Source organism: Ammospiza caudacuta, chromosome 7 (assembly GCF_027887145.1).
Source record: "Ammospiza caudacuta isolate bAmmCau1 chromosome 7, bAmmCau1.pri, whole genome shotgun sequence".
Taxonomy (NCBI): Eukaryota; Metazoa; Chordata; class Aves; order Passeriformes; family Passerellidae; genus Ammospiza; species Ammospiza caudacuta.
The window spans coordinates 38,170,103-38,195,351 of record NC_080599.1 but is presented as its reverse complement, the minus strand read 5'-3'; the positions used below and the strand labels follow the sequence as shown (position 1 = coordinate 38,195,351).

The 25,249-nt window shown below is 40.2% G+C and overlaps 1 protein-coding gene across 5 annotated transcripts in view; it reads right to left on the bottom strand.

Moving 5' to 3' along the window:
• ST3GAL3 (ST3 beta-galactoside alpha-2,3-sialyltransferase 3) overlaps positions 1–25,249 on the bottom strand; it is a 170,227-nt gene that overhangs the window by 125,766 nt on the left and 19,212 nt on the right. For 2 of the 5 annotated variants that reach the window (XM_058808215.1, XM_058808214.1), the window contains exons 3-4: positions 7,157–7,204; positions 5,271–5,405 (exon numbers count right to left, since the gene is read on the bottom strand). The exons of the other annotated variants lie outside the window; for them this stretch is intronic. In XM_058808215.1, coding sequence (XP_058664198.1) covers positions 5,271–5,405; positions 7,157–7,204 — 183 coding nt within the window. The remainder of the gene's footprint in view (positions 1–5,270; positions 5,406–7,156; positions 7,205–25,249) is intronic. 5 annotated transcript variants of the gene reach the window in all.

Here is a 25,249-nt window from a genome sequence, read left to right as displayed (position 1 = left end):
AGGTGAGATGTGCAAGCTACTGCAGGCAAAGAAATGCTGCCCTCACCATGGGCCATCTCACCCTCATGGGCACTTTCAGAAGTCAGCATTACTATTAGCTTAGAAATCAATCTCTATCACATGCTGTTTCCCCAGGAAAGACACTAGGACACTCCAAAATTACAGATTCAAAGTTATCTTCCTTTTTAGTAAAATTGGAGTCTTGTTACAGACTTCCAGTGCCATTTAGCTGTATCACTACAAATACAGGGGCCAAAAGTCTGCCCACATGCTGGCTGGAAGTGGCCTGGATTCACAAAAGACAGATAAAGTCCCAAATATCTGAAGAAAGTCAAACACACAGAGCCAAGCTGCAGGAAAAGGCAATCCTTGTCTGGAGTTATGTGTCTAAATTAAAACAAGATGAAACACAGATCCACACAATCAAAGTACAACTGAATCTAAAATACAGTTTGGTCAGGGTGTGACAATTACAGGAGAGGAACTGAACTGATCACACAGTTCACAGCTCAAGAAAGGGGCAGTCCCATTCCTACCTTTTCCTCCACTGAAAATAGAGGTGGCAATAGCCTGCCTTGGCACTCATGCCACCTCTCTGTGACCTTACAGGTTGCTTCCTCCTCCCATAACCTTAGTTAAAAGCCTTACTCACCAAGTTAAGCCCTTGATATACAGAAATATTTCTCCACTTTTTCATGTAGTGGAATAAAGAAGTGCTGGAATATTAGAGAAAATAGAACAAAATAATCAGAGAGAATAAGGTAAAAAGACTTCTCCACCAAAAATCAGCTCGGACCAGCTGGCCATGTTAAGTGTGGTTTCATGTTGGCCTCCACCAACATCATCAGGATGATCCTCCCCCAGCACCCAAATCATTAGGGGTCTCTGCACTGAAGGACAATGCAGAGCCACTCACAGGTACGGTCTGGAGAACTCCCTTCACATTTAAGCATGCTGGTAGGTCTGATCCAGCCCAGGCCATGTCTGACCCACCAATTTCCAGACCAAACACTTCTATGGCTCTGTGGCACAGGATCTGCTTTTAAAGCAAAAGATGAGTAAAGGTAATAAAGAACTTAGTTTGCATCCCCTGGAAGAACATCATGGAGTAATCTGAACAAGACTTCATATTATCAGCCCACAGAAGACTGAAAGGCCCATGGAGGATAAAAGTAACATTATTAGAAGAACACAAGTCATTCTAAAGATCACAATCACCTGTGCTAAGGACCTACAGATCTCCGTTGACAATGTGGTACAGCAGTGCACAGAAGCACAGAAGTGAACAAATACGGAAAATGAAGTTTCATCATGCACCATCTTGCATCGTTAGAACAAGAGGTCATCTTAGGTCAAAACCAAAATGCATTTCTACATTTCCAGGAAGATCAGAACTGAATAAGGATCTAAGAACTGACAACTATTTCATAATAAAGCATGTAATTGGGATTACATGAACAGAAATACAGCCAAGCATAGCAATTTCTATGAATTATGCAAATCCTGTGCCAAATTCAATGTTGGCATTAGCATGGAAATTCCTCCAAAGAATCCAACAGAAATCCAGCTATCAGGCTGCAAGTGAGAGATGCATTGTCTCATGTCTGAAAACTCTATGCAGACCACCCAGGAAGCCATAAAGTCCAGTGTACAGTATCTAGCAAGTATTCAAGTTGCCTCTTGCATCTGCAGCCAATATAGCTATAAAGAAGCAGAAATAGAAAATTAAATTTTTTTTAAAAAGACAGGCTATATGCAGTTCTAGCTCTGTGTTTAACTGCTAATTGCAAGTACAGGAGGGAAGGCAGAAGATTCAATTTCGCTCTTTTATTCAAAATGTTTGTGTTTGTCAAAGAAATCAGTACGATTCTCAAGAGACAGAGGTCCTATCAAGGATGCTCAGACCACCCTGATATATTTCATCCTGTCCAGTGCAGTTTGGTCTCTGCAGAATTGAGGATCTATATGAGCCAAGCCCTGGTCACTATTCACATGCAAGTTCTACATCTGCAGTAAAGGCCACAAGTAAAATAATTTATTCTGCAATGAAAAAGGCCAAACACATCACATTCACCTTGGACTAAGAAAACACATATGGACAGTTATAAAAGTTCACCAATGTAAAATAATTCTGCTAGAACTCGAGAGACAAGAAAGAATTAATGAAAAAAAAAAGTCATGTTAAATGGATCAACTGAAAAGGACAAAAGAAAGCTTTTATTGCAAGGTTAAAAAAATAGCAGTCAGGACTACTGAGTAACAATCAAAGTACTGGATAAACAAAGACTTAATGTTACATCCTTTCCATAGGATTTTCCCTTTAACCTCTTCAGTGATGGAATTTACTGGTGAAAACATTATCTTCTATTTAAATAACCAGGGAATAAAAAAGACTGCAAAGGCAAGTTCAGGAGTGGTACAGCTGAGGCCACCCGAGCTTCTCAGCCCAGCCCTGCATGGACGGCATGCAGGTCTATGCTTCAGTTTCCTCCTCACCCCCACTCATGCTTTTGCATATGCATTTATCAACCTTTTTCTGCAGGTTGCCAAGTGACATCAAGAAAAACACCAAGAAAACTGCTAAGACAAAGCCCAGTCCCTGGTGCCTTCCCCTGCTCTGTAACAATCACAGAAGGAGCAGAAGTGCTCAGCCCTTGCAGCCTAGCACCAGAAGCTTACCTCACCAGTCTACATCTGCACATCCTAATAAAACTATAGCTACCTCCAATGGTAGAAAAGCAACTGACTGCTTTAAGCTGAATTTAGGAAAGACTACAATAGGAAGATGAAATATTTCCTCCTTTGATATGCATATGCCCTTTCACTTTTCCCAGGAAGTCATCTGTTTCAAGACAGATTACAGCCTTTGCTAAACATTTACTGCCATGAGTCCACTTGGCAAATGGAGTTAATGCTGCCCTACTGAGTTTCCCAACATACTCTTTATTCTATGAAATTTATCGTATTTCCTAATAAAAGTCAAGAACAATATTAACAAATCAGTAATCTATATTGGCTTTTAGTGACTTACAAGATGTGCTGATTTGATGCAGAGATGTCATGTGAGAGAGAAAAATCACATTGAAATACTCTTAATTTGAGGCGTTCATTAAGCCACTTCTTGACATTTGCACCTCAAATCATTCACAGCTGTATTTTCAACTGGAGGAATAGAGCATTAATAAGAAGACAGATGATGATACTGAACACACTGGCAAAGTCACATAAGGACTATGAAACTGCTTCATGACAGTCACTGGCAAAGATTCAAACAGCTCCCACAGTCTACACTCAGAAAAAGAAAGAATGAAGTAGAACTTCAATAATCAAAAAATGAAAAGGAAAAAGCATTTCTGCAGAAAAAACCCACTAAACCATCAGAGAGAATACATGTATTTCCCTTTTTTCTTTCAGCCTTACAGGAATGGAGAAATATATAGCACAGTAATTTCATCTCTCCTTTCACATCATTATCACATAGTGCTAAGAAAGAAACGCAATTTGGGTGAAAAACCCCAACACTCTAGATCCACATCAGCTCCAAACATTAATTAAAGTTGCTTTCCTCAAACTAAGAATGCCTAAAGTTAATTACCACTGACCTGAAAATCCAGGAAATATCAGAGTGTGCAACTGTAGACATTTGTACTATCAGAGTATCATTGAGAAATCAAATAAACAGCAAGGAATTTTCTGCAAGTCACCAATGTTTCTTATGCTAGGAATCTATCACTACCCTATAGATTTGATACCTCATTCAGTTGCATTTCTATTCCTGGCCTCCATCCATACCACTGTCTATCTAAAATGTAGGCAAGCAGTCACCAAATTCACTCTGCAGCTGTATTTGGTAGGACAGACACAGGGTTATTCTCATCCTTCACACAATGGTTATCTGAGCATCTTCAGCAGCTGAATGGAACAGAGAAAGTTTCCTTCATAGTTCTCACAGCTTTTCCCAAAATGGTTTATGGACTTTGACTTAAGGAATCACTAAGAGCAGACTCCAAAAGAAGCACAGATTTAAATTCTCAGATGATTACTCCACTGTCAGTGTGAACTCAGCATTTGGAAGCATGGTCTTACATGTGGGCTGTCGCAAGCACGTGAGCTGCAGCAGACAGCTACTCTAAACCAAAGTCTGGGAATCCAGAAGAGTTAATACATGCAAACAATTTGAGCAAGACCTAGATAACACTTGCTTGCTCTTAATGTTAAAACTAGCACCTTTTAAGCCTGCAAGTGAGAACATCTGCAATGAATCAGTGGTCAGTACTGCAATCAAACACATCTGACAAGAGCATAAGCCTACCAGCCCAAAGGTATTCAGTATTTTCAGCAAGCTCAGTAGCATCTGGGAAACTTGCACATCCAGTGCACTCCTATCCAAGGCTTAGAGAAGAAAAATTTAGCTTGCTGTTAAACACAGGAGGTAGGAAAAGGTCTTGAACAAAAATAGCAGGGGTATAAATCTAACTTTCAAGGTCCAATGTTTGATTTGGTAGCAACAAAGTAAAACAAAGTAACTAGAGAGAAAAGAAAAAAATAAAAGAAGCACTAGCTGTCTATGGCAAGTGAATGAAATCTAGGACTCCTCAAACACCCTGCGTCCTGATTGTTTCCCCAACCTCAGAGCATGACACCCTTCTTTCTGAAATGGTTTCAGCTGAAACTCTGGCCTAGACATAACATCAAACACTTATCTCAGCTGCTCAAGCTTTATCTTTTAAGGGAACAGACAGCCATGAAGAGAATTACAAAAACATCTGGACTTGGGAAGGCTGGACCACAGCATGAACCTCATAGTTCAGTCTCACTCAAAACACATTTGGCTCACATACCCTCTACCCAATAATCTCCTATGAAGCTCCATAGACATATGAGCTTCTGAACACTCAGTTCAGAAAGTTTATCCAGAAAAACCTAGACAGTGTCATTAATCTGAGTTGCATAAGGACAGATTTCCAGCTTTTCTGAAAACTGAGACTTGCATGTGGGACAAAGTGAAGAGGAAAGCCAAGATAAAGACAAACAGCCAATTCAAGTATGATACAGAAGCTGCAACAAGACATTGCCCTTCACATGGCATGACTAACAGGTACTAAAAAGGACTTCTAAGGTGTTTAATATGCAAATATAAGTACCAGTTTTAAGCAGCATGAAATCTTAACAGGGAGACTATTATTCTCAGCTGGTTTTGACTAATAAAGAAAAAGGTATATGTAATTTTATGTTTCAAAGCATATAACTTTAGCTGAAACATCACCTACTGGGAATGGCTGGGCCTGGAGCTGCCATGGTTTCTGTGGGTTCTTTCTGGGCTCTGTCTTTTCCTGGGTCTGCAGCAAGGTGAGATGGGATGGACAGCGGAAGCACAATAGCCACAGTTTTTCTCTCTCTCCTTCCTGTTCAACAAGGAAAGCTATCCCTCAGTTGGACAGATATCACACATCTTGACATCTTATTAAACATACCAGTTCAGAGCAAGGTGAACCTTGCAGCACAGTAAGTGCAAAGTACTAAACACAAGAGCAATAAACATACAGCTTTCTCGGGCATTTCTGAGCCTCCTTTCTCAAATATATGAGTTTTCTTCACATTTCTTCAATGAAGGAAGTCAGTCTTGCTGCAGTGAAAGGGTTTACAAAAGGTCAAGTCTTACTGTCTCAATTCCTAACCAAACCAAGCCTGAGTTGTAAAATTCAAGCAGAGTAAAGATCAGTGCTTTTAAAGCAGACCCAGGCAGTCCAATGGCTTGCATGAGCCTGTCTCCCACCCTCCATATTAACAGAACTCCAAAAGACACAGAGCAGTTGAACTGTTTTTAATCACTAAGTTTACTTTCCTATTGGTGAAAACATTTATGGTTAACTCCACAGATACAAAATCTGTGGTTAAAATTCAAAACCTATGCAACTTCCTCTCTACTTCTGCAGGCTGAAGAGACCACCACCCAATACAGGAGACAGGCAACAACACACTTCAGTTATGACACATTAATTAGAAAGAATTAATAGAGGATTTCTTCCCCCCATATACACAACATGTCCATTTGGCACTCTAGAGATACTCCCACATCAGATCATGCACTAAGATTAGATCTATTTCCAGATACAAGTTTTAGAGGAGATATAGGGAGAGCAGAAAAAGTTTGAGGTGTTCTAAACAAAGTAAGTTACTACCACTAGTTGAGGGGTTAGTAAATCAGATGTGTGTTCAAGCTTCAATGTTAGTGTCAGGCAGCAGGCTCTCTTTCAAAGTGTGCAGGCAGAAGACAGGTGCTATGTTGGAAGGCAGCATGTTCCCCCTATCAACCTAAGAGGAAAGGCTGGCAAGCAAGATTAAAAAAATCCAAGCAAAGGTTTTGTCTTTTGTGGAAGACAATAAATATCCCCATCTTTTAAGTGTTAAGGGGTTTAAAGTTATAGGAGCAATTCTTAGTCTTTCCCTTGGACTTCATATATCCTTATACACACATTTTAAACTGAATTTCATCAAGTATCATGCTCACTGTGGCGTGTCTTGGCTGCAGCTTGCACATTATACACAGCCAAATGGAGAGTTACTGATCTAGTAAAGTGCTCCCAGCACAAAAGAATTTTTAATTTCTGGTTCAGTTTCATTGTAGGTCATGCTTAGGTTCCAAACAAAATGAGATTGGGAAGGATTTGCCCTGGGGTTCAATAATGCTGGTCAATCTCCACCCAAAAAAAAAGTTTCCAGCCCTATTGGTTTAGTTATGACTCCTTCGTCTTCCCCTTCCTGGAAGCATTCCTCATGTCTTTCCCCAAATAACTCAACTGTTTGTTTAGCTGGGAAACTATCCTAGTAGCATGAAACAGTTTTTCTTCAGCTGGTAGGTGACATCATCTTAATGCCTTTCACACGAGAAGAGGAGCACAAACTGCATCATCAACACATGTCCAGGTCGTTTCCTCGCTGGGTAAGGGAAGAGTCCCGCAGGTTAATCCTTGTGTCCTACTAAGGCTCTAAAAACTCCCACTGCACTTGGGAAAGGATCTATTTACCCTTTGGCTAGATGGTTGATTCCCACAGAAGCCTGACTCAGTGTCCTGCCTCCCAACATGGCTACCATGTCCAGTTAAGTAGAAGCCTTGTCATGAGGTGGGAGATAAAGAAGAAGGCAATGTTGTACCTGAGCCTATTGTATGTCCAACGGAGTCAAAGGAAAGAACCACTGAATCTGTAACACAAGAGTACAAGTTCATTTTCCCCTTTTTTTCAGCAGCATTTCTTGCTGTAACATTTTTTTTTGTTCTTTTGCTTAAGAATTCCTTGTGCTCCCTTCTGCCAGGAAGCAGAACAACTTCTTCACCAACCAGAAAGAAAACAGGCACCTAGCAAAGGCAGAACAACGCAGTATGCAGTAAATCACAGTGCTGTTAACCAATGAAGTAGCCACAATTCATTGAAAATAAATTAATTTTATGTCTAATAAGCTTGGTCAACTGAATCATAACATGCTTTGACTGCTGGCCCAGAGAGTTTTTTCTTATCAAATGTATTCCCAATATTTTGTCCCCACTTAGAGGACTCACCTGTTATGATCAGTTCTTCCCTGACACGGTTTGCTAAGCCAAGAACTTTTGTGCTCCTTGCACTCCATGCTCACCATGTTTCCCACATCTTTACTCACAGTAGTGGCTTCCAACTCAATGCATTTCAATTCATCAATATCTTTTCACCTTTGTACTATATGCAACACATGTGTCAAGCATCAAGAAAATATAACCTCTGTACTTGATACCCTTTTATTTTTCTATCTGGGAATCACAACAAAGCTTTTATCCATGACTGCAGTGGCAATTCTTGCTCACCAGTTAATGCCTGACACTTAGTCACTGTTTCATAGGATGGGGCACCCTTTGCTTCAACTGTAGTTTAAAGACCAGAGTTTTTCTATATGCAACTTGACATTTGGCCATAGAAACCCTTAGTGCCTGCTTGCACTCAGCTTACCCCATGATCCAGACCCCTCTATAAGTCATTCATTTTCCTCACATAGGACCCTTCCAACCTAGAATTTGTTTGCAAAATTATCAGTAATGATTTGATAATCTGTTCCAAGTGGAGTTGCATTATGTTATGCTCAATAATGGGACTTTCCCCCAGCTTTATGCTTATTTCAGACAAACCAGGATTTACTTTGGTAGTAAGCCTCCTGGTTTCCCATCTATTTTCATGGAAGTCCTATAATGAAGGAGAAAGATGACCAAATTCTATTTCCCTAACAGTGAAGCAAAATAGGGCCCAGAAGTTAGAAAAAAATTGCCAACGGCCAAAACACAGAAAAGAACAAACCAGCACAATAGGATTAATAATTTTATGGCCTGAGAAGCTTTAAACTGACACAGCAATAGCTGAACTGCCTTTCATCTTCATCTAAACAAATGGTCTGAATCCTTTATCTTTGTCACTCAGGTTTCAGATGTGTGATCAACTCACTACACATCCTTTGCAGCACCACAAAGGCTGCCAAGGTGCAAGCCCTCAGTGCAAGGCAAAAAGCTCAAGCACAAGAAGACAGCCTGCTGAAGAGCTTAACCTCCTGCTGCACCACTTGAAATTTAGGCAGGCTACAATCACAGGCAGTTACCATATTAGAGCTGAAAATAACTTGACAGGACTGAGCCCTTGGCTTCTCTATATTTTACATTATCCTGGTGCTTATGTTCCAACTCTTAAAAATGCAATAAGAAACTGCTAATTTTCAAAATAAACACTGATGTTTTAATAAAGAACTGTTAATTTGACTGGGTTCAAAAGAATTTAGAAAAAGGAGGTCTGTGCTGTCACGGATCCAGCACTATGGTAGTAACGTTAAAAATATTAAAAAGAAGATATTGCTAGTCTCAAAACTTACTCCAACAAAAACAAAAATCCATCTGGACTTAACAACTGTATTTCCTCTTTTGGGAATAAAATTCAGACATCATTATATTATTCTAAATAGCAATGAGTTTAATTCATTTTAACTGCATTAACTTCATTTGTCATCAATTTTAAAGTATCTGTGTGGGGTTCTACTTTTAAAAAACTGTTGAGATTTTTATCAACATAAAGTACTGCTTTGTAGTTAATGTCAAATTTAAAAGCTGTTAATTTTCCTAAAATATATTTTGCATTCAAACACTGCACATGAAATATTAGGATTTATCTGAGAATGGCTGAAAAGCACTGCAAGCACCAAATTAATAACATTATTGCAACCCACAAAATAGCATAATGTTTCATTCCCTTAACTGAGAACATTGTCTTCCTCATATTAAAAAAAAACAATTTACAAGCAGATTAGGAGCTCCCTTTTCCAATCTAGTTCTTCATGCTACTATTAGTTTCAACTAATCAAATTCACTATGAATAACCTGAATTATAGTCAACTCCCCCTAGACTTCCAGAAGTAATTTCACTAAAAATGGATCTTTATTAAAACACTATGTTTATTTCTGGTATTAACACTCCAAAAGTGAAGAAACTATAAACCTGGAAAAGGCTGAGAAGATAATAATATGTCGCCTTTCTTCTACCCCCAAAACCTACTCACATCCAAACTCAGAGCTACAGGTTATTTCTGTCAGAATTTGATGGAGATAAACATTTCTTTGAAGCAAGCCAGATTTACTTGCAAATACGCTGAGTTCTGCTTCACAGAACTCAAAAAGAAAAGTTTCTTTGCTTCTATTTTCAAATCTCTTCCAGTCATCACTCAGTTCCAAATCCCCCTGACTTTCTAGGGGGTCTTTTTTGCTGAGACAAAGTGGCAGCTCTGTCTGTGCCCAGTGCCTTTCCCCAAGCCCCAGAGTGGGCTCTACCTTTCAAAGGCAATCTTCAAAGGCTCTACCTTTCAAAACTCATTAAGATACAATGTAAAACATACCCACTTACATGCACCCTTGCTTTAGGTGCCAGGAAGTGTTCGTGCCTGAAGGAGCAATCCCCAACCTTTCAGATACCTATTTCCATAAATAAGCTTAAATTTTTGTCCTCCTGCCTTAACTGAAGGGCAGCCTTTATGCCTAAATCATGAAATCTGACACACAGTAACTTGCCAATATGTACAGCTTAAGGCTGCACATGCCGCAGTGCCAGTCTTTTACATCTGTTTTCATGTTAACTACAATCTTTTTTTTTCAGTGGCTCTAGCAGCTTAAAAAAGAAAAGGAAAAAAAAACCCCAAAACAACACGATATAGCAAAATCCAAATGTAATTCTGGATCTTATCCAATCCATCAGAAGAAGCAAAGACAGCACAAGCACTCACTCAATTTAGAAGGCACTCGGTGCCAGGAATAATGATGGCTGAGACCTCACCAGCCAGATTGCAAAGTTGCTTTGGGTCACTTTGTGTCAACTTAAACCCAAAATTGCATTGGGACCTATGCTCTGGGTCACTTTCCCTCACTCCCACCATCCAGTTAGAGCATCACAAATTGGACCAATATACAAATGTGCTCCATCATGCCCCACAAAACAGTGCTGTACAGGGTTACCTGAAGGCACTCACCTCAGCCCCTTTGGACAGTGGAGTGGTTCATGAGACCCTGCTCCACTGCTGTGAAACCAACACAAGGGTCCCATTTCATTCAGGAAATAAGGGCTCGAAGACAGACTCTGCAAAGACCCTCAATGCTGCTCTGGGAACAAATTTAAATCATTTCCAATAATGGTCCATACAGGACCCAGAGCTGAATGCACCTTCAAAGCAACACAACAGGACTTCAACAGACCTGTTCTGTAGTAAAAGAAAAAACAAAAACAAAACCCAAACCTCAAAAAAACCCCACCTTCAAGCAAATCTGTGATGACTAAATGTATTGCTGCACTTATACCACACTCCAGATAAGATATCCAGGTATGTGGACTGATTGTATTTCAAGGCAAGGGATGCACTTCAAGTGTTGCTAACCTTCTCAGGGCCTGGATAACTGCACCACATTCCCCTGTCCCCAAGACAGACAAATTAAATCATCCATCTTGCTGCATATATTGTGCACCTTAGGGCATTTCTGGACACCAGACTAGTATTTAACTGCTACTTGTAACACATTGCTGCATCTTTTCCAGTACTCTGGTTTCTGAACAGAAAAATAAATGCAGATTTGGGTCTTCACAAATGACTGATGACCCACACCAACTGCAGATTTGTAGGAGACAAAGCCATGCTGAAAAGCACCTGAAGTTTCATACTCCATGCACATCCCTAGATAAACATTTACCATGGGTACTGCACTGAAGAGATGTATGGAAACAGCTCTTAAAAGCCCAGTTGTGTCAAGTTCTTAAAATCATGCAAGAGCAAATACATGGATTAATTTCCAACACAAATACTATCCTTACTTTGATTTCATAATTGAAGAAGATGCAATATACAAACCAAAACATAAGCAGTGACAACACGTAATGAGAACTGCAAATATAATCCACATTTAAACAAGAACTGTACATAAACTGTATGTTTACCTAAGTGCTGTTTCAAAATTTCAGTTAAGATTTTTATAGTAAGTCCCTCTGCGAAGTCACTAAGTTTTTATTGCTTTTTACAGATTCTCCCTGCAAGGATTTGTAGATATCTGTCTCAACCTATTGGAAACCAAAGAAGCTGAACCAATAACTTCTCTCTCCTGTTTTTTTTTTTTTTTAGGGGAGGATTGTTTAGGGGTTTTTTAAAGAAAAAAAAAAAATGAAATGCAAAACCAGACTTCAGCAATAAAGTAACTTCCCCAAAAAAACCAACATGATTGCGTGCTGCTTTGGAAATGGTCCTGAGAAACCACAAACTGTCAGTCCCACTGGAGTTATAAGAGTTTAATAATAAAGGCTTAACACAGCCTCAGTACCACATACCATTACAGCAATACACACCACAGGCCAAGCCAAACAGGGAATACAAGAACACATCACAACATAAGGCTGTGATTTGGCACATCCTTCTTCAGATGTTCAAGCTCTGAGGTCTGCTTTGCTTTCTTACATGCATTATCAATGTCTCTCATTCCATATACCTCTGTTCTCCAGATACTCTGATGGATTCCTACAGAACTACAACCTGTATTTAATAATATCTAATGTAATTTATACCTCCAGAGCTTGATCAGAGATCAGATATCCTGCAGAGCTCCATCAGCTGGCCTGGGGATGGCAACTGCAGTAATATTGCCCAACAAAATTTTGATTCAGAGTCAGAATGAAAAGAAAAAAAAAGAGGGGCTTCATTTTAATCAAGGAATTAGAAGAACATTCTTAAGGGTCTGTCATTCATCTGTCTCCCTTTTTCTGCTGAGTACTGAAAAGTATAGGATCAAAATTCCCAAGGGCCATCAAAATTTATTTTCTATTTGAGATCAATATTCTGGGATGTGACATACCAGAGAAGGAATATTTAATGCCTGAAACTCTTCATAACTTGCTGACAAAGAGATCAATAACAACAAAAACTATTATTATGTTTCACCTAGTCAGGAAATGAAGCATACAAAAGCACACTCTCAAACACATTCTACTGTTGGGATTCATTTGGCAAGAAGATCTTAGAACATCTCCTGCCCCAAAGAAAAAATATTTTGAATAAGACCCTATCTTATGATGACTATGCATTATACTGAATAATTCTTATATCCAAAGAACTGAAGGAAACTGAATAATTTCATTTCTGTCTTAGAGATCTCACTTAGATATCTAAAGTATATCCTTCCTCAGATTCAGTAAAACATAACTGCCTGCACTTAAAAATTCCTTGACAAGGCAACCTTCACTTCCTAACACATTGTTTTGCATGCTGAAGATGGATTCAGGAAAGGGCTAAGTAATTTACTGAGTTTAATGACAAATGCCATCTGACTAACTTAGTAAGTATCCTACTTTTGCATTAATGTTGGGCTCCCCATTCCCCCCAGCTTGGTCTGTTTTGCTTTGCTGAGCTCTTTCTTCTATAGTGCCAAGGATTTTCCTACTTGACACCTCCTTTTCTGAACACAGTGAGACAGACGGCTCTGTGTTAAGGGCACTGGTCACTACAACAACATCTTCTGTACCACAGTTCAAGGATGTTCCAAGTGACTCATACTCATCATTTAAAACTCAAGGCACTAATTGTAACACACCACCTAAGCTCCACTTCACACAGCATCAGTGAAGGTCAAAGGAAACACATATCATACCACTCTTACTGAAAATCTCAGCTCCTACACACGTACTTTGTCAAAAATAATCAGTACTGCTCCTGTGTTTAGACACCACAAGGAGTTATTATCTCAAGTGTATTGTTTGAGCAGCATAATTCTAACATTTTCAATATCTAAGATGAGAAATTACGTATAAAGATGACACACACAGAGCACAGGCACACTTCCTAATCACAGATGGGAGAGTAAATAGCAGCAAATAAAGGAACTGCAAGTTTTGGCAAGCAAAACACATGCAGAGTTTCAGTCCAGTGCTGTCTGCAGCTGATAGGAGATACAGGTTCAAAGTTCAGAACTTAGTCCCTTTATGGGAAGAGAAAAGCCACTCAGCAACAGGAAACATCCGATTGTAAAGAACATTTCCAATAAACTCTGGGTTTAATAAATTGTCTTAAAACAAGGCTACACTAAATTTGAATGTCTGTCCTGTGTGCCACCTAGCTATACTTATTTTGGTATGGAGATGTGGGAATAGGACAATGCTTGTTTCAAATAACGTACCTGTGAGGGAAGATTCATCCTCATTTGAGAACACACATCATTGAGAAATATCATAATAATGGAAATATCTCATTCTTAAGAGCAATTCACTCATGCACTGTACAAACAAAAGTTTCTGCATGTTGCTCTAGCCACTATCTCTTGAAATACCATTCCCATTTACAAAGCACACAGTACTGAAGACCCATAGGTTCTCTCTCCATTTTTGTGGCTCACCCAAAACACCCATTTTATTGACAGCTGACTTCACAGCCAAGCTTAGATCTGAACCCAGATTCCTTGGCCATCCTCTCTGTGCAGACATGAGGTCCCTTTTGTGCTTCAGCCTGGAGCCAGCCAGCTTCCACACCGCGAAACTTGCCACGGAGCACTGAGGCTCAGCACAAGCTCTGCTGGGGAGGGCAGGCACAGCGGGCTCTGAGTGAGTCTCTGCAAACTAAGCCATAGCCAACAGGGGTAATTCTGCTATAACCCATGCAGCCCTGAACAAGTCCTTTGATTAAATTGTTTCTCATCCACAAAAATAAACAATCTGATTTTTTCCAAAGACCCTTGGATAAAAGGCTTGAAAGTTAAGAATGGATATAGCAAAGTATTATCACTTGTCTGGAGAATTTAATGTGGCATCAAGGTCTACTGGTTACACTGTAAACAGAAAAGTCATTCTCTATCACCTCTCAATTTCCTGTCATTTAATTGAAAATACAGTTGTCTTAGTGATACTGAACTTGAGAGATGTAGTAATATTCCTTTAGGCAATTTTTATGAATTTCATGGCACCTAACCAACCTTTTTACACTTGCTGTTTTGTGCATTACTCCTCTTTCATCAGGACGTTTGTTGTGAAGTGGTAAATGAACTGAACAACACTCATGTTCTGAACAGATGTATTTTTAAAATGGTTTGAGCATGCCAATTTTCTTTATTCTGCAATGAATGAATGGAATGAAAAGATGTGGCGTCCTGCGCCAGCTGGCAAATGCTTCAGAAGGATATTACATTGCTATTGTCTTCAGCAGTGCCCAAATAACTGTTTGGTGGCAGGAAGGGCTGGTATGTTTTGCTCATAAGATCAGTATTTACTTGAATCTACTACATAATTTCTCAGAGCCATGATGAGCATGGTGCTTACTGAGCATCAGGGACAGGCAGCTCCTCCGTGCCCACCACAGCTCCTGATCCAGGGGAAGGCCAACAGCTCCTGCCTCTCACCTTGCACCTTGCAGAAGGGAGGTGGACAGTTCCCAGAGACAAAGGACAAGGTGAGATCAAGGTGCTGCAGGCATTAATGAAGATACACTTGGCTTTGAGGAACACAACTCCAGAGAAGGTACAGAACTATCAAAAAGTCACAAAAATACCCAGGCCAAACTCTGCCAATAAAGCTGGTGTCCAAGAAGTTCTTTTCTTGACAATGAGAAATTCTTTATAGCTAATCCCGAACAGATTCTCAGTATTTTAAGGAGCTCATTATCTCCTAAGACAAGCCTCATATTTTGGTTTCAATTATTACCGTAGCAAAAAGTCAGTCATACTCCCAAATTCCATAGAAGAACATGCAATAAATTACAAAGCAGTATAATTTCTCTCTTTGAAGATAACAATCTATGTGGCAAGACAGAAAATAGGTACTGGCAGTTGGGGAATTACACAGCACAGAGAAAATTAATTCTGTATTTTCATATTGCAAAAAAAGCATATATTGCTAGCTTAGATACTATAAAACACAAAGCATTTATAATTTGAAATAAATTGCTTTAGTCTTGTAGCATTTTTCCTAAATATGGACATGGGCTTTTACCTTAATAAAACACAGTTTGTGTCTCAAACTTACATATACTCACACAGCTGTCAGAGAATTCTGGAAGGCTGATGCACACTATTTTCTGGTTTACATAAATGAAGATATCTACACACAATTAATGACAATTAGGACAACAACTATTTTATAGACTGGTCTTGGTTTTATGCCTATTGAGCCACTCAACCATTTTTTTCTCCCTTTCCCTGATATGCAAAAACCTTTTCCAAGCTAACTCTCAGGAACCCCTCCTTTCTCAAAAGCAGAAGTACAAATACTTCCATCAGGAAATTCACATTCTTGAGTTTCTTTGAAAATGATCTACAACTTAAGATATTTAGCCAGTGGTCAAAAGCTTCCCAAAACCTTAAAGCATGCAATATCTGGCCCAACTGCCACAATAACTGCCAACAAGCTCCTATGTAGAGTTTTTACAGTAAGATTTGTCATTTCTCCTGACTCTGCCTGGAGCACAAACAAATTACAGGAAGGACTAAGGTATGAGGTAAGAACCTAAAACATCTCCTGAGTACAAGTGTTTCAGAGGCATCTTGTCCAGAAAATGACCACACTTGAATTTCTTTTGCATAGCAAGGATCTAGATCATTTATTAACATGAAAGGTGATGTTGAACAGAAAGTCTGCTGGATCCATTTTTCACTCATGTATTCTGCACTTTGGGGCCAGGGGGAAGTTTGTGGGAATTCGTTTAACTTTTAACAGCATCACCACAACTGATTCAAAAATTTGAAGGGATTTCTGGCTCATCAAATCCTAAAACTTAGTAAGTTTCCAAAACACGCTGAGACTTCCAAAAGAAAATTTTTATTTGAGAGATCCTAAACAATATGTGATTTTATAGGTAGCAGACAGACTCAGAGATATGGAGCATAAGTTCTTCCCAAGCTGATGGCTTGGGAAGCAATTTGTCTTGACCTTACTGACACACTAACTGGCCTACAAAGGGCATTATGTCTACACAAAAGCCTTCACATCCTAAACCAAACACTGACACAAGCAAATCTGAAATAAAGATGTTCCCAGAGTATCTGCTGGACTATGAAAGCGCCCATACTCAGAGGAAAAAAAAAACCATAAAGCTCCAAAACAAGAACCTCAGTTACTGAACAGTGCCTATATTCTCATTTCCTATTATTTTCTTTTAAAGAAGTGTTTGATTTTAATTTTTAATAAGAGAGTTCATCAAAACATAAGAAAAATAACTCAGGGATGCACTAAATACTGTCAGTAGTGCCTCATTTCCATGTGCAGAAATTGCAGGACAATGAAAAACTTATTGAAATAGCAGCTGCAGGAGTGGAAGTTGATCACCACACACACCACTCAGCCCTGGACAAATACAGCTGGAGACAATCTAAGGAAAAGTGTTCCTTCTATCACACCACATAGAAAAATACAATGAATCCCTTTAAATTAGCACTTGGCAGAGAAACAAGCCACTGAGGGGGAAAAAAAAAAGCAACCAACCAAATAAAGCATTAAAATAATTCCAAGGCACCCAGAAGGTTAAATAAGAAGAACCATCGGTTGCAGTCTGGGATCAATGGAATTAAACTGTTGAGCACCTCCCTGAAGTGTTTCGGCCTTTAAAAAAAAAAATAACTCATAGGGTCGTTTCCAAGTCAGCAGTGACTAAAAATCAGCAGCCACTCTTCTAAGTGGGAAAAGGACATTAAAAAAATGCCAATATCACCTCCAGCTATAAGAACTTTTACTGTCCATGGATAAATTCTATCAAAAAGATCCTTGTCAGCCAGACTGAAGGTTACAGTGACACAAAACTTGTGTGCAAAACTGGAATAGGCAGTAAAATACCAGAGAACCCAGGAAAGCCACAAAGTCTCTTGCATCTTTGCAACAAGCAATCAAAATTCTTCTGGAAAAAAAAGCTAAACAAGAAAACCCACCCCAAATACAGAAGAAGAAAAGCCAAAACCCCAATCCACATCAATGGACTACTTTAAGGAAGATATGGAGACAAGGGATAAGCTTGCTTAAGAACAGTAATCCAGCATGCAGTGCAGCAGCATCACTGAAGCATCAATTTTTTGTTGTTGTTGAAAATCTTGTGAAACTGCCAACTCTACTTCACTAAAAGTTGAAACTTCAGAAATTGAGAGATGCCAAGAACAACTCCCTTTCTAAGTCAATTTCCACAAAGAAAATCTACTGTAATCTCAGAAAGACAAAACTTCCACAACACTCCACAACAGACTCCAGTACTTATTAGCATTTCCAGCCACCTGCCAATGTGTGCTTCCAAGCCAGGATTTCACAGGCTCACTGGGATTCACAAATTTTAGAGTTTCACCAGTTCTGGATTACTCCACTAGCAGAACTCCTTATAAAAGGCAACAGTCATTTTATTAACCTTATTCCAAAACAGCTGCTTCATCCAACACAACTTCTTTTGACTGGCAAAAAAACCCAACAGCTTGATGTTGGCAGGTCTGGGATCAACTCAGAAATGGAAAAAGGCCTTTTCTTGATTTGTGACAAGTCATCAATTTTGGCAACTTTTTGGCCCTGAATTTGACTATGAAATTGCCTGCACAACTGAGCAGATGATAGGGAAAGAGAGGAGAGGATTAAGGAAAGGGAGATAGCAATGAGTAGGGCATTCTGCAAATGAAGAATATTGCAGAAGCCTGAGACAGCAGTTCACATAACACAAAGGGCTGCTGGTCACTCAGAAAAGGCAAACTGCGTTGAATGGCTCAAGCTGTTGGGTTATAAAGTCAAGGACTGGCTGTAGAAGAAGAGGTTATTGGGTTTTATAATGTTTTTAAACTGTAATAAAAGAGTGTCTTTCTCAGGCTGGATAACCTTGACATTCCTTTTAAACCATACTGAAACAAACATGGCCACCAGCTCTCCCAAATCGGGTCAAGAAATGGCAACACTAACCACAGTAGGTGCTATTCAAGGCAATACACAAACCTCAGCATCTCAAGGCCAAGGACTCCATATGGAGAAACACAAGCCAAAAGCAGGATTTAGGCCCAGCCTCAAAACTCTATATACGTAAGAGAGCTGCAACCACTTGAAGATCCTCACTGAATCTGAGCAACTCGTTATCACCAGCCCCAGGCCCACAAGACTTCAGAGAAGGAAACAAAGTTATCAGTTGCAGCAGAGCACTTTCCCACAGCTGGTTTTAATTAAGCTAATTTGGCAGTAATGACTGACAGCAAGCAGAGCCCTCCCAAATCACTTTGCAAGCATTTTTGCCAGCATTTCACCACCTGTGATAACCAGGATACTTGATACTAACTAGGATCTGTCTGAGGGACAGAATTTTAGAGCTGTGTATCCACTCTCCTTTAAAATCATCTGGTACAGCCACTGCTTACAGGTAACTGGAGCCACTGTTTACAGATAATGGAGTGTGGGGAGAAGATGCAGAATGTGAGGAAAGGCATTGGATAAATTCCACTGAGAAAACCACTCCTGAAAAAGCAGGTAGATCATTTGCCAGAATCCTGTAATGCCTTGGCCATGCCCATGGTACATGAAACCTGTAAATGATCACATGGATATTGAGGAGATTTTGGAGCTGCAACAAACAGAATGGCCTATATAAGTTCCAGGCTAGTTGTGTAGTTTTTCTTTTATGGATACATGCAGGATAGGGCAGGTTAAGCACGAAGAAATGCTTTGGGTTATACCAGGATGTCAGAACAATCCAGGGTATGGCCAGACTGTGCAAATGTAAGCCCCATTAGGGGAATGAGAAAGGGTCTAGAAAAGCAGTAATTTTAATGGCATCTAACTACATGGAAATTTTTTTCTAAGGTGAATCTGTGACCGGCAATTGGAGTGGGAGACACTAATGGTATCAGTACCAGCACTGGTATGTGACACCAACACACATAAGGAACAGAGGGATCACTAAAAATAAGTCAAGAACATGGAGAAAAAAAAAAAAAATCAGCCCTCTGCAGGAACACTTAGCATGTACCCACACCCGGTCTGTCTGGTTCACTCAAGGTATGAGCTTCACAAGAGCAGAATTCAGGGACCAGCTTCAGAAAAGCCCAAGGGATTTGGGCCTTGGGAGAAGACTGGTGCAGGAGAGTTTGCTCATTTTGAAGAATGACCTCCACCATGCTCAAGAATCATAGAGCCAATGTGCAGAAAATCAAGATATGGTACCAGGAGACCCACATGGATCAACAAGGAGATTTTGACAGTACTCAAATATAAAAAGAATGCACACAAGTGGTGGGAGCAGGGCCAGGTGAGCAGGGACAAATGTAGAGACACTGCCCTAGTGTGCAAAGACAGACTTGGAAAGGTCAAATCCTGCCTGGAGCTGAAAACAGCCAGGGACAAGAAGTGCTTCTACAAGCAATAGAGCAGTAAAAAGAAGGTTAGAGAAAATGGGGGCCTGCTGCCAAGAAAAAAATATGGAAAAGGCCTGGAGAAACGAGCAGGCAGATCTCATGAAGTTCAGAAAGAAAAATGCAAAGTCCTGCTCCTGGAGAGGAATAACTATGCCCTTCAGGCTGGGTGCCAACCTGCTGGAAAACAGCTTTGCAGAGAAGAACCTGGGAATCCGGGTGGAGCAGCTGACCCGAGCCAGCAGCATGCCCTGGTCACAAAGGCAGCCAGCAGCCCCCAGGGTGGGGACCCTTCCCCTGCTCAGCACTGGGGGGGCTCTGCTGCAGGGCTGGGGCACTGCTGAGCTCCCCTCTGCAGAGACACACACTGGAACAAGTCCAGCAGGCTAAGATGATTAAAGGATTGGAGCATCTGCCACGAGGGGAGGCTGAGAGAGCTGGGATTGCTCAGCCTTGAGTAGGCAAGGCTCAGAGGGATCTTAGTAACTTAACCTGATGGCAAGGATTGTAGGCAGAGATGGGCTCAGAGGTGAGGTGACCAGTGAAAGGACAATAGGCAATGGGAACAAAGTGAGAAGCAGGAAATTCTGTTTAAACCTTATAAAAAACCACATCTGTACTATGGGGGTGCCACTGAGTTACACTATTTTGTGACTCTGTGAAACACCCTTGTGTTCTAAATAAGTATTGCTCTTAGGATTTAAGTGCAAGTACTGCCCCTCAATTGAGATTGCTTCAGAACAAATTAAATGCAGAGGAATCAACTGCAAAAAAAAGACAAACCTTCCAGTCTGCTGGTAAGATGACGCCAGGCAAAAATTCTGAGCAAATGCCTTTAAAAAGTGAGAACTCAAATGGAGCACAGGGTAAATCTAATAACTACAAAGTTAGGGTTCATTTACAAAGAATTTCCTTCCCAGTATAATGAAATATATTGTTAATGGCTACTATTTGAGTCCAGGAGTGAAAATCCAATGATCCTGCTGAGGTCATGATTATTACCCATAATGAACTGGGTTTTACTACTGGCTTTCACAAGAGGAGCAGCCAGTTAAATACAATGTGCACACTGGAGTGTTTTGGCCAAGAACTGAGCTAGAAGGATCTGGGCAGTTTCTCTAGAGTTGCTCAACATATTCAACATGACTGAAGTGTCCCACACTGACAAATTCCCCCACCAAATTTCACCCTTCAGAAGATTTCAAGCCAGTGGGTTATTAATGCCCTGCATTCTGCTAGTGAAAATTTACATAGTGATGGCCAAGAAGGCACAGCTTCCCACCACAGCCCCAAACAGCCCATTCCCCTAGGCCCCCTCCTTTGAGCCATCACAAGGACTCCCATGGCTGAAAGGTCAGACTTTCCATGTTGGTTTTCTGCTGTTTTGCAGTAGGCTGGCATTGTTTGCCATGCCATCAGTCAAACAGAAACAGCTGGCTCAAGGTAAGCTGTAGAAATAAGGGCTAGGGTTGAAGCACAAAGAATGTGAGTGATGTTCCAAAACACAGTTATAGCCAGTGCTAGCAGTGTTTCCTGCAGCCAAAGGCACATTAATACCTTTCTATCCACTCCTCCTTCACTATGGCTCTACTCCTACCAGGCATCTTGTCTTCTGCTCCCAACAGATTCCATCACTGAAAGCCACCTACCGTCCCAGAAACATGCAGAAGAATGAAGACAGATTGGGAAAAGAGTTATTGTGGCCTTTGAATATTTTTTTATTTTTCAAGCATGTCTACATAAGGTCTTCTCTCAATGAAATCACACTGTAGTCAGTACCTGTAAAATTATCCATGAGGACAAACCACGATGAGAGGTAGACTCAGCACAAAGTGCTTCAGTGAGTTTGCTACTGTATCTACTACATCCTGTACCTGCAAGAGGTGTCTTCTGACACCATGGCTTAGATCACTCTGCAAAGCAGAAAACCTCACTCACAGAGCAGTTCTTTTTGCCAACTTCATATCAAATAAACCTGTACCAGAATTCCATGGAATCACAGAATGTTTTGGTTCGGAAGGGAACTTCTGAACCAAAAAACCATCTAGTTTTAAAAACCATCTAGATCTTAAAAACCACCATAGTTCCAAACCCCTGCCATGGGCAGAAACAACTTTCACTAGATCAGGTTGCTCAAACCCCAACCTGGCCTTCAAAACTTCCAGGAATGAGGCAGCCACAACTTCTCTGGGAACCCTCTTCTAGTGCCTCACCAGCCTCACAGTAAATAATTTCTTCCTAATATTCAGCCTAAACCTGCACTTTCAGTTTGAAACCATTTCTGTAAGCACAGGCACATTACAGTGGAGTCAGAACACAGCAGTGACCAAACTGAAGGTGTCTCACTTCCATCAGGATTACCAATTCCAACCCCAAATTAACACCAGCCTCAAGGCCAGACAGGACACTTTGGCAGCAAAGCAAAATTTAGGAGATTTTCACACCCTGTGTGGCCCAGCATATCACTGCAACTGCCCCCAGCACAGCTGTGCCATGACAACTGCTCACAGGGACAGGGGAGTTGGCAAATTGGATCACTGAAAAAGTATGGGACAAAAATCACCAAAAATAGTCCTTAAAAATGTTACTATTAAGTAGTCACTTAGAGCAGATTTATCACCAAAATCAACACACTATGTAACTGTACTCTCAGAAACTTAGATTTGGAAAGCTCAGGTCCTTTCCACAGAACTGAAATGATCCCTGGCAAAATGGTAACATTCCTTAAAAGCAGGTCTTAAATAACAGCCCACCTGTTGACATTCAAATAAAACACAACTCTGGTGAACAGCAGCCAGAGACTGTGCAAGAATATGGTAAATAAAACACAGGAGGAGAGAGCAGGGCTGTCCAACAAGAGATGGAATAATTGCAACTTTGTCCCCAAACCTTTACTGGTTCTTTTATAGTTTATCTCCAGAAGAAAAGTCTCTGGAAAGTTCCAGCATAATCAACTCCTCAATCTAGAACAAAGAAGGAACAGTCCTTCCACAACACTGAAGGACAAACAACTGTATCAGAATCCACATCGTTGAAGCACTTTTTGTGACATCAGAACTAATGAGAAAACATTTGTACTTAATTGGGTGATTCTCCACAAAACTACTTAGTAAATCCATAAATGCATGCTATGAGGACAGGGCAGTGATCCAACAAAGACCAATAACATGTCAACAGTTCTAATGAGTAACATATTAGGAACAAGAAAAAATTCCAAACTCGGTGTGAAAAACCTCATTTTTTATCTTGCACCAACAGTACCCTCTGCTGTTCCAAAGCTGCACTGCATAAGGTGACATCCAGCCCTGACCATCAGAATACTCCATCCATCAAAAGCATCCACCTAGCTTTATTCATTAATTATCCCACTTCCTGTAAAGATGTTCCAGATCTATTGGTTACTTCCTACTAATGAGACAGGTTTTGGGTTGGTTATAATATTAATATACTTATTGTCCCAAAACCTTCTTCTGTGTTTAGAAAAACACAGTTTTAGCCTTAGAAATAATTTTTAAATTAATCTTTTAAAATTAACAAAAACAAAATAAATGGAAAGCTATCCTCTAAGGAAGACAAGACCCAGTCAACACCACAATAATATTTTCTGGAACATTTCTGTAAAGCCAAAGGGGGTTTTAGATTTTAAAATCAGTGTATTGCTCAACAGCCACACATCAGATATTCTACCACAAGGTTTTTCAAAACGCATCTTGAAGGCTACATCCCATCTGGCAAATGGCCCTAGGGGAAACAACACAGGAAGACTCCTGTACTTCTGATATCCTCTGATAACCCAGCATGCCCATGCTGGAAGAAGGATCATCACACTGCAGATGCAGCACAGCAAGAGCAGAAACAGGGAGGCGAGGCAGGGAATTCCCCTGTGATGAAAATTCCAGACCCACCCACGCAGGGTCACCATGAAGCTTCAGGAAAAGCACTGAACCTGAGGAGACACCACCCTCAGAGTGTCCAGCTGATGATCACCAGCAGCAGAGAAATTCAGAAATGGAGTGTACTACTGCTCTTATCCCCTCACGTGGAAGGCAATGTCAGGGAGGATAGGCACAAATTGTATGAGCCCTACAGGGGAAAAAATGCCCCCAAGTGGGATTTGAGGCACAGGCATCTCACCAAGGCAGCCTGTATGAACAAGCACAAGGAGGAAAAGACATACAAGAACAAGGAATGCTCTAACTAGATTACATAGTTAAGATGACGGTGCCAAAATTGAAATGTGAATGAATACACTGAAATATAATCCAGAACTACAGAAAAAAAACCTCAAAACAAACAAACCAGAAAATAGAACTCTTTCAGTATAGAGAAGAAACAAATTTGTACAACTGGCAATGGAAAAGAAACCTCTACTGCCTGATCTCAAAAGCTTTTCAGGGCAGGGTGACATATGACAGAAGATGTCTACAGAGCTTAAAATCAAAAGAAACAGAACAAAACATGTTGTCCTTAACTACATTGTCAACAGGACAGTTCCACCCAGTTCAGTGTCTTCTTCTGAAGCGATGGGAGACAGCAGTCAGCTGCCTCTGAGCAAAGGACACAACTTTGAAGCTTCAAGGCTGGTTTCATGTCTTTCCATCACAGGCAGACTTAGAATCAAATTTTCATACATTTAACAGCAACACGACTTCCAAGTGTATGGCAAGTATACAAATATTTGATCTTGGCAACGGAACAAAGTACTTCCAAGGGGACTCAATGGTGTTGTAATGAGTTACAGTGAACAGCAAGCTGATCTGAATTGGCACCACAACACTGATACCCTCATGTCTTTGCACTGAAAAGCATAGCTAGAGCACAACTGCAAACCACATTTTTCTATTCCACTCATTCCAAAGAAATCTATGCTGGAGCACCACACGCCAAGAAACATACACACAAGTTAGAGAGTATTTAGAAGTAGCAATGTTTAATATTTTTTAAAAATTTCTCCACTAGAAAGATTATAAAGCCCAAATCTGAAGAAAGTAAGACTGCAAGAAGCTTATCAACTAATCTAAAACTCACAAACACATGATCAGGGGAGAAAAAAAATTAAACAAGAGAGGGTGAAAGTCAGAAAAGCTTGCAATTGACTTCATTATGGTCAAATGGACTTAGAGTAGACATCAGGAAAAATCTGTCTAGAGGGAAGAACAAATAAGCACTGGGACAGATTGTACCAGTTCCCCTAATTAGATTTTATAGAGTACTTATGACATATGTTAGAATAAAAATATGTTAAAAATATTGTTTCTAAAAGTCCAGAGAAAGACCTGGGGTAGTTCTTTCCAGTGCTATCTGCTACAATTTCCTATGAAGGAAAATATTTTGAATGGCTTTTATTAAAATATACAACCTCTAAAATAAGTAGTAACATT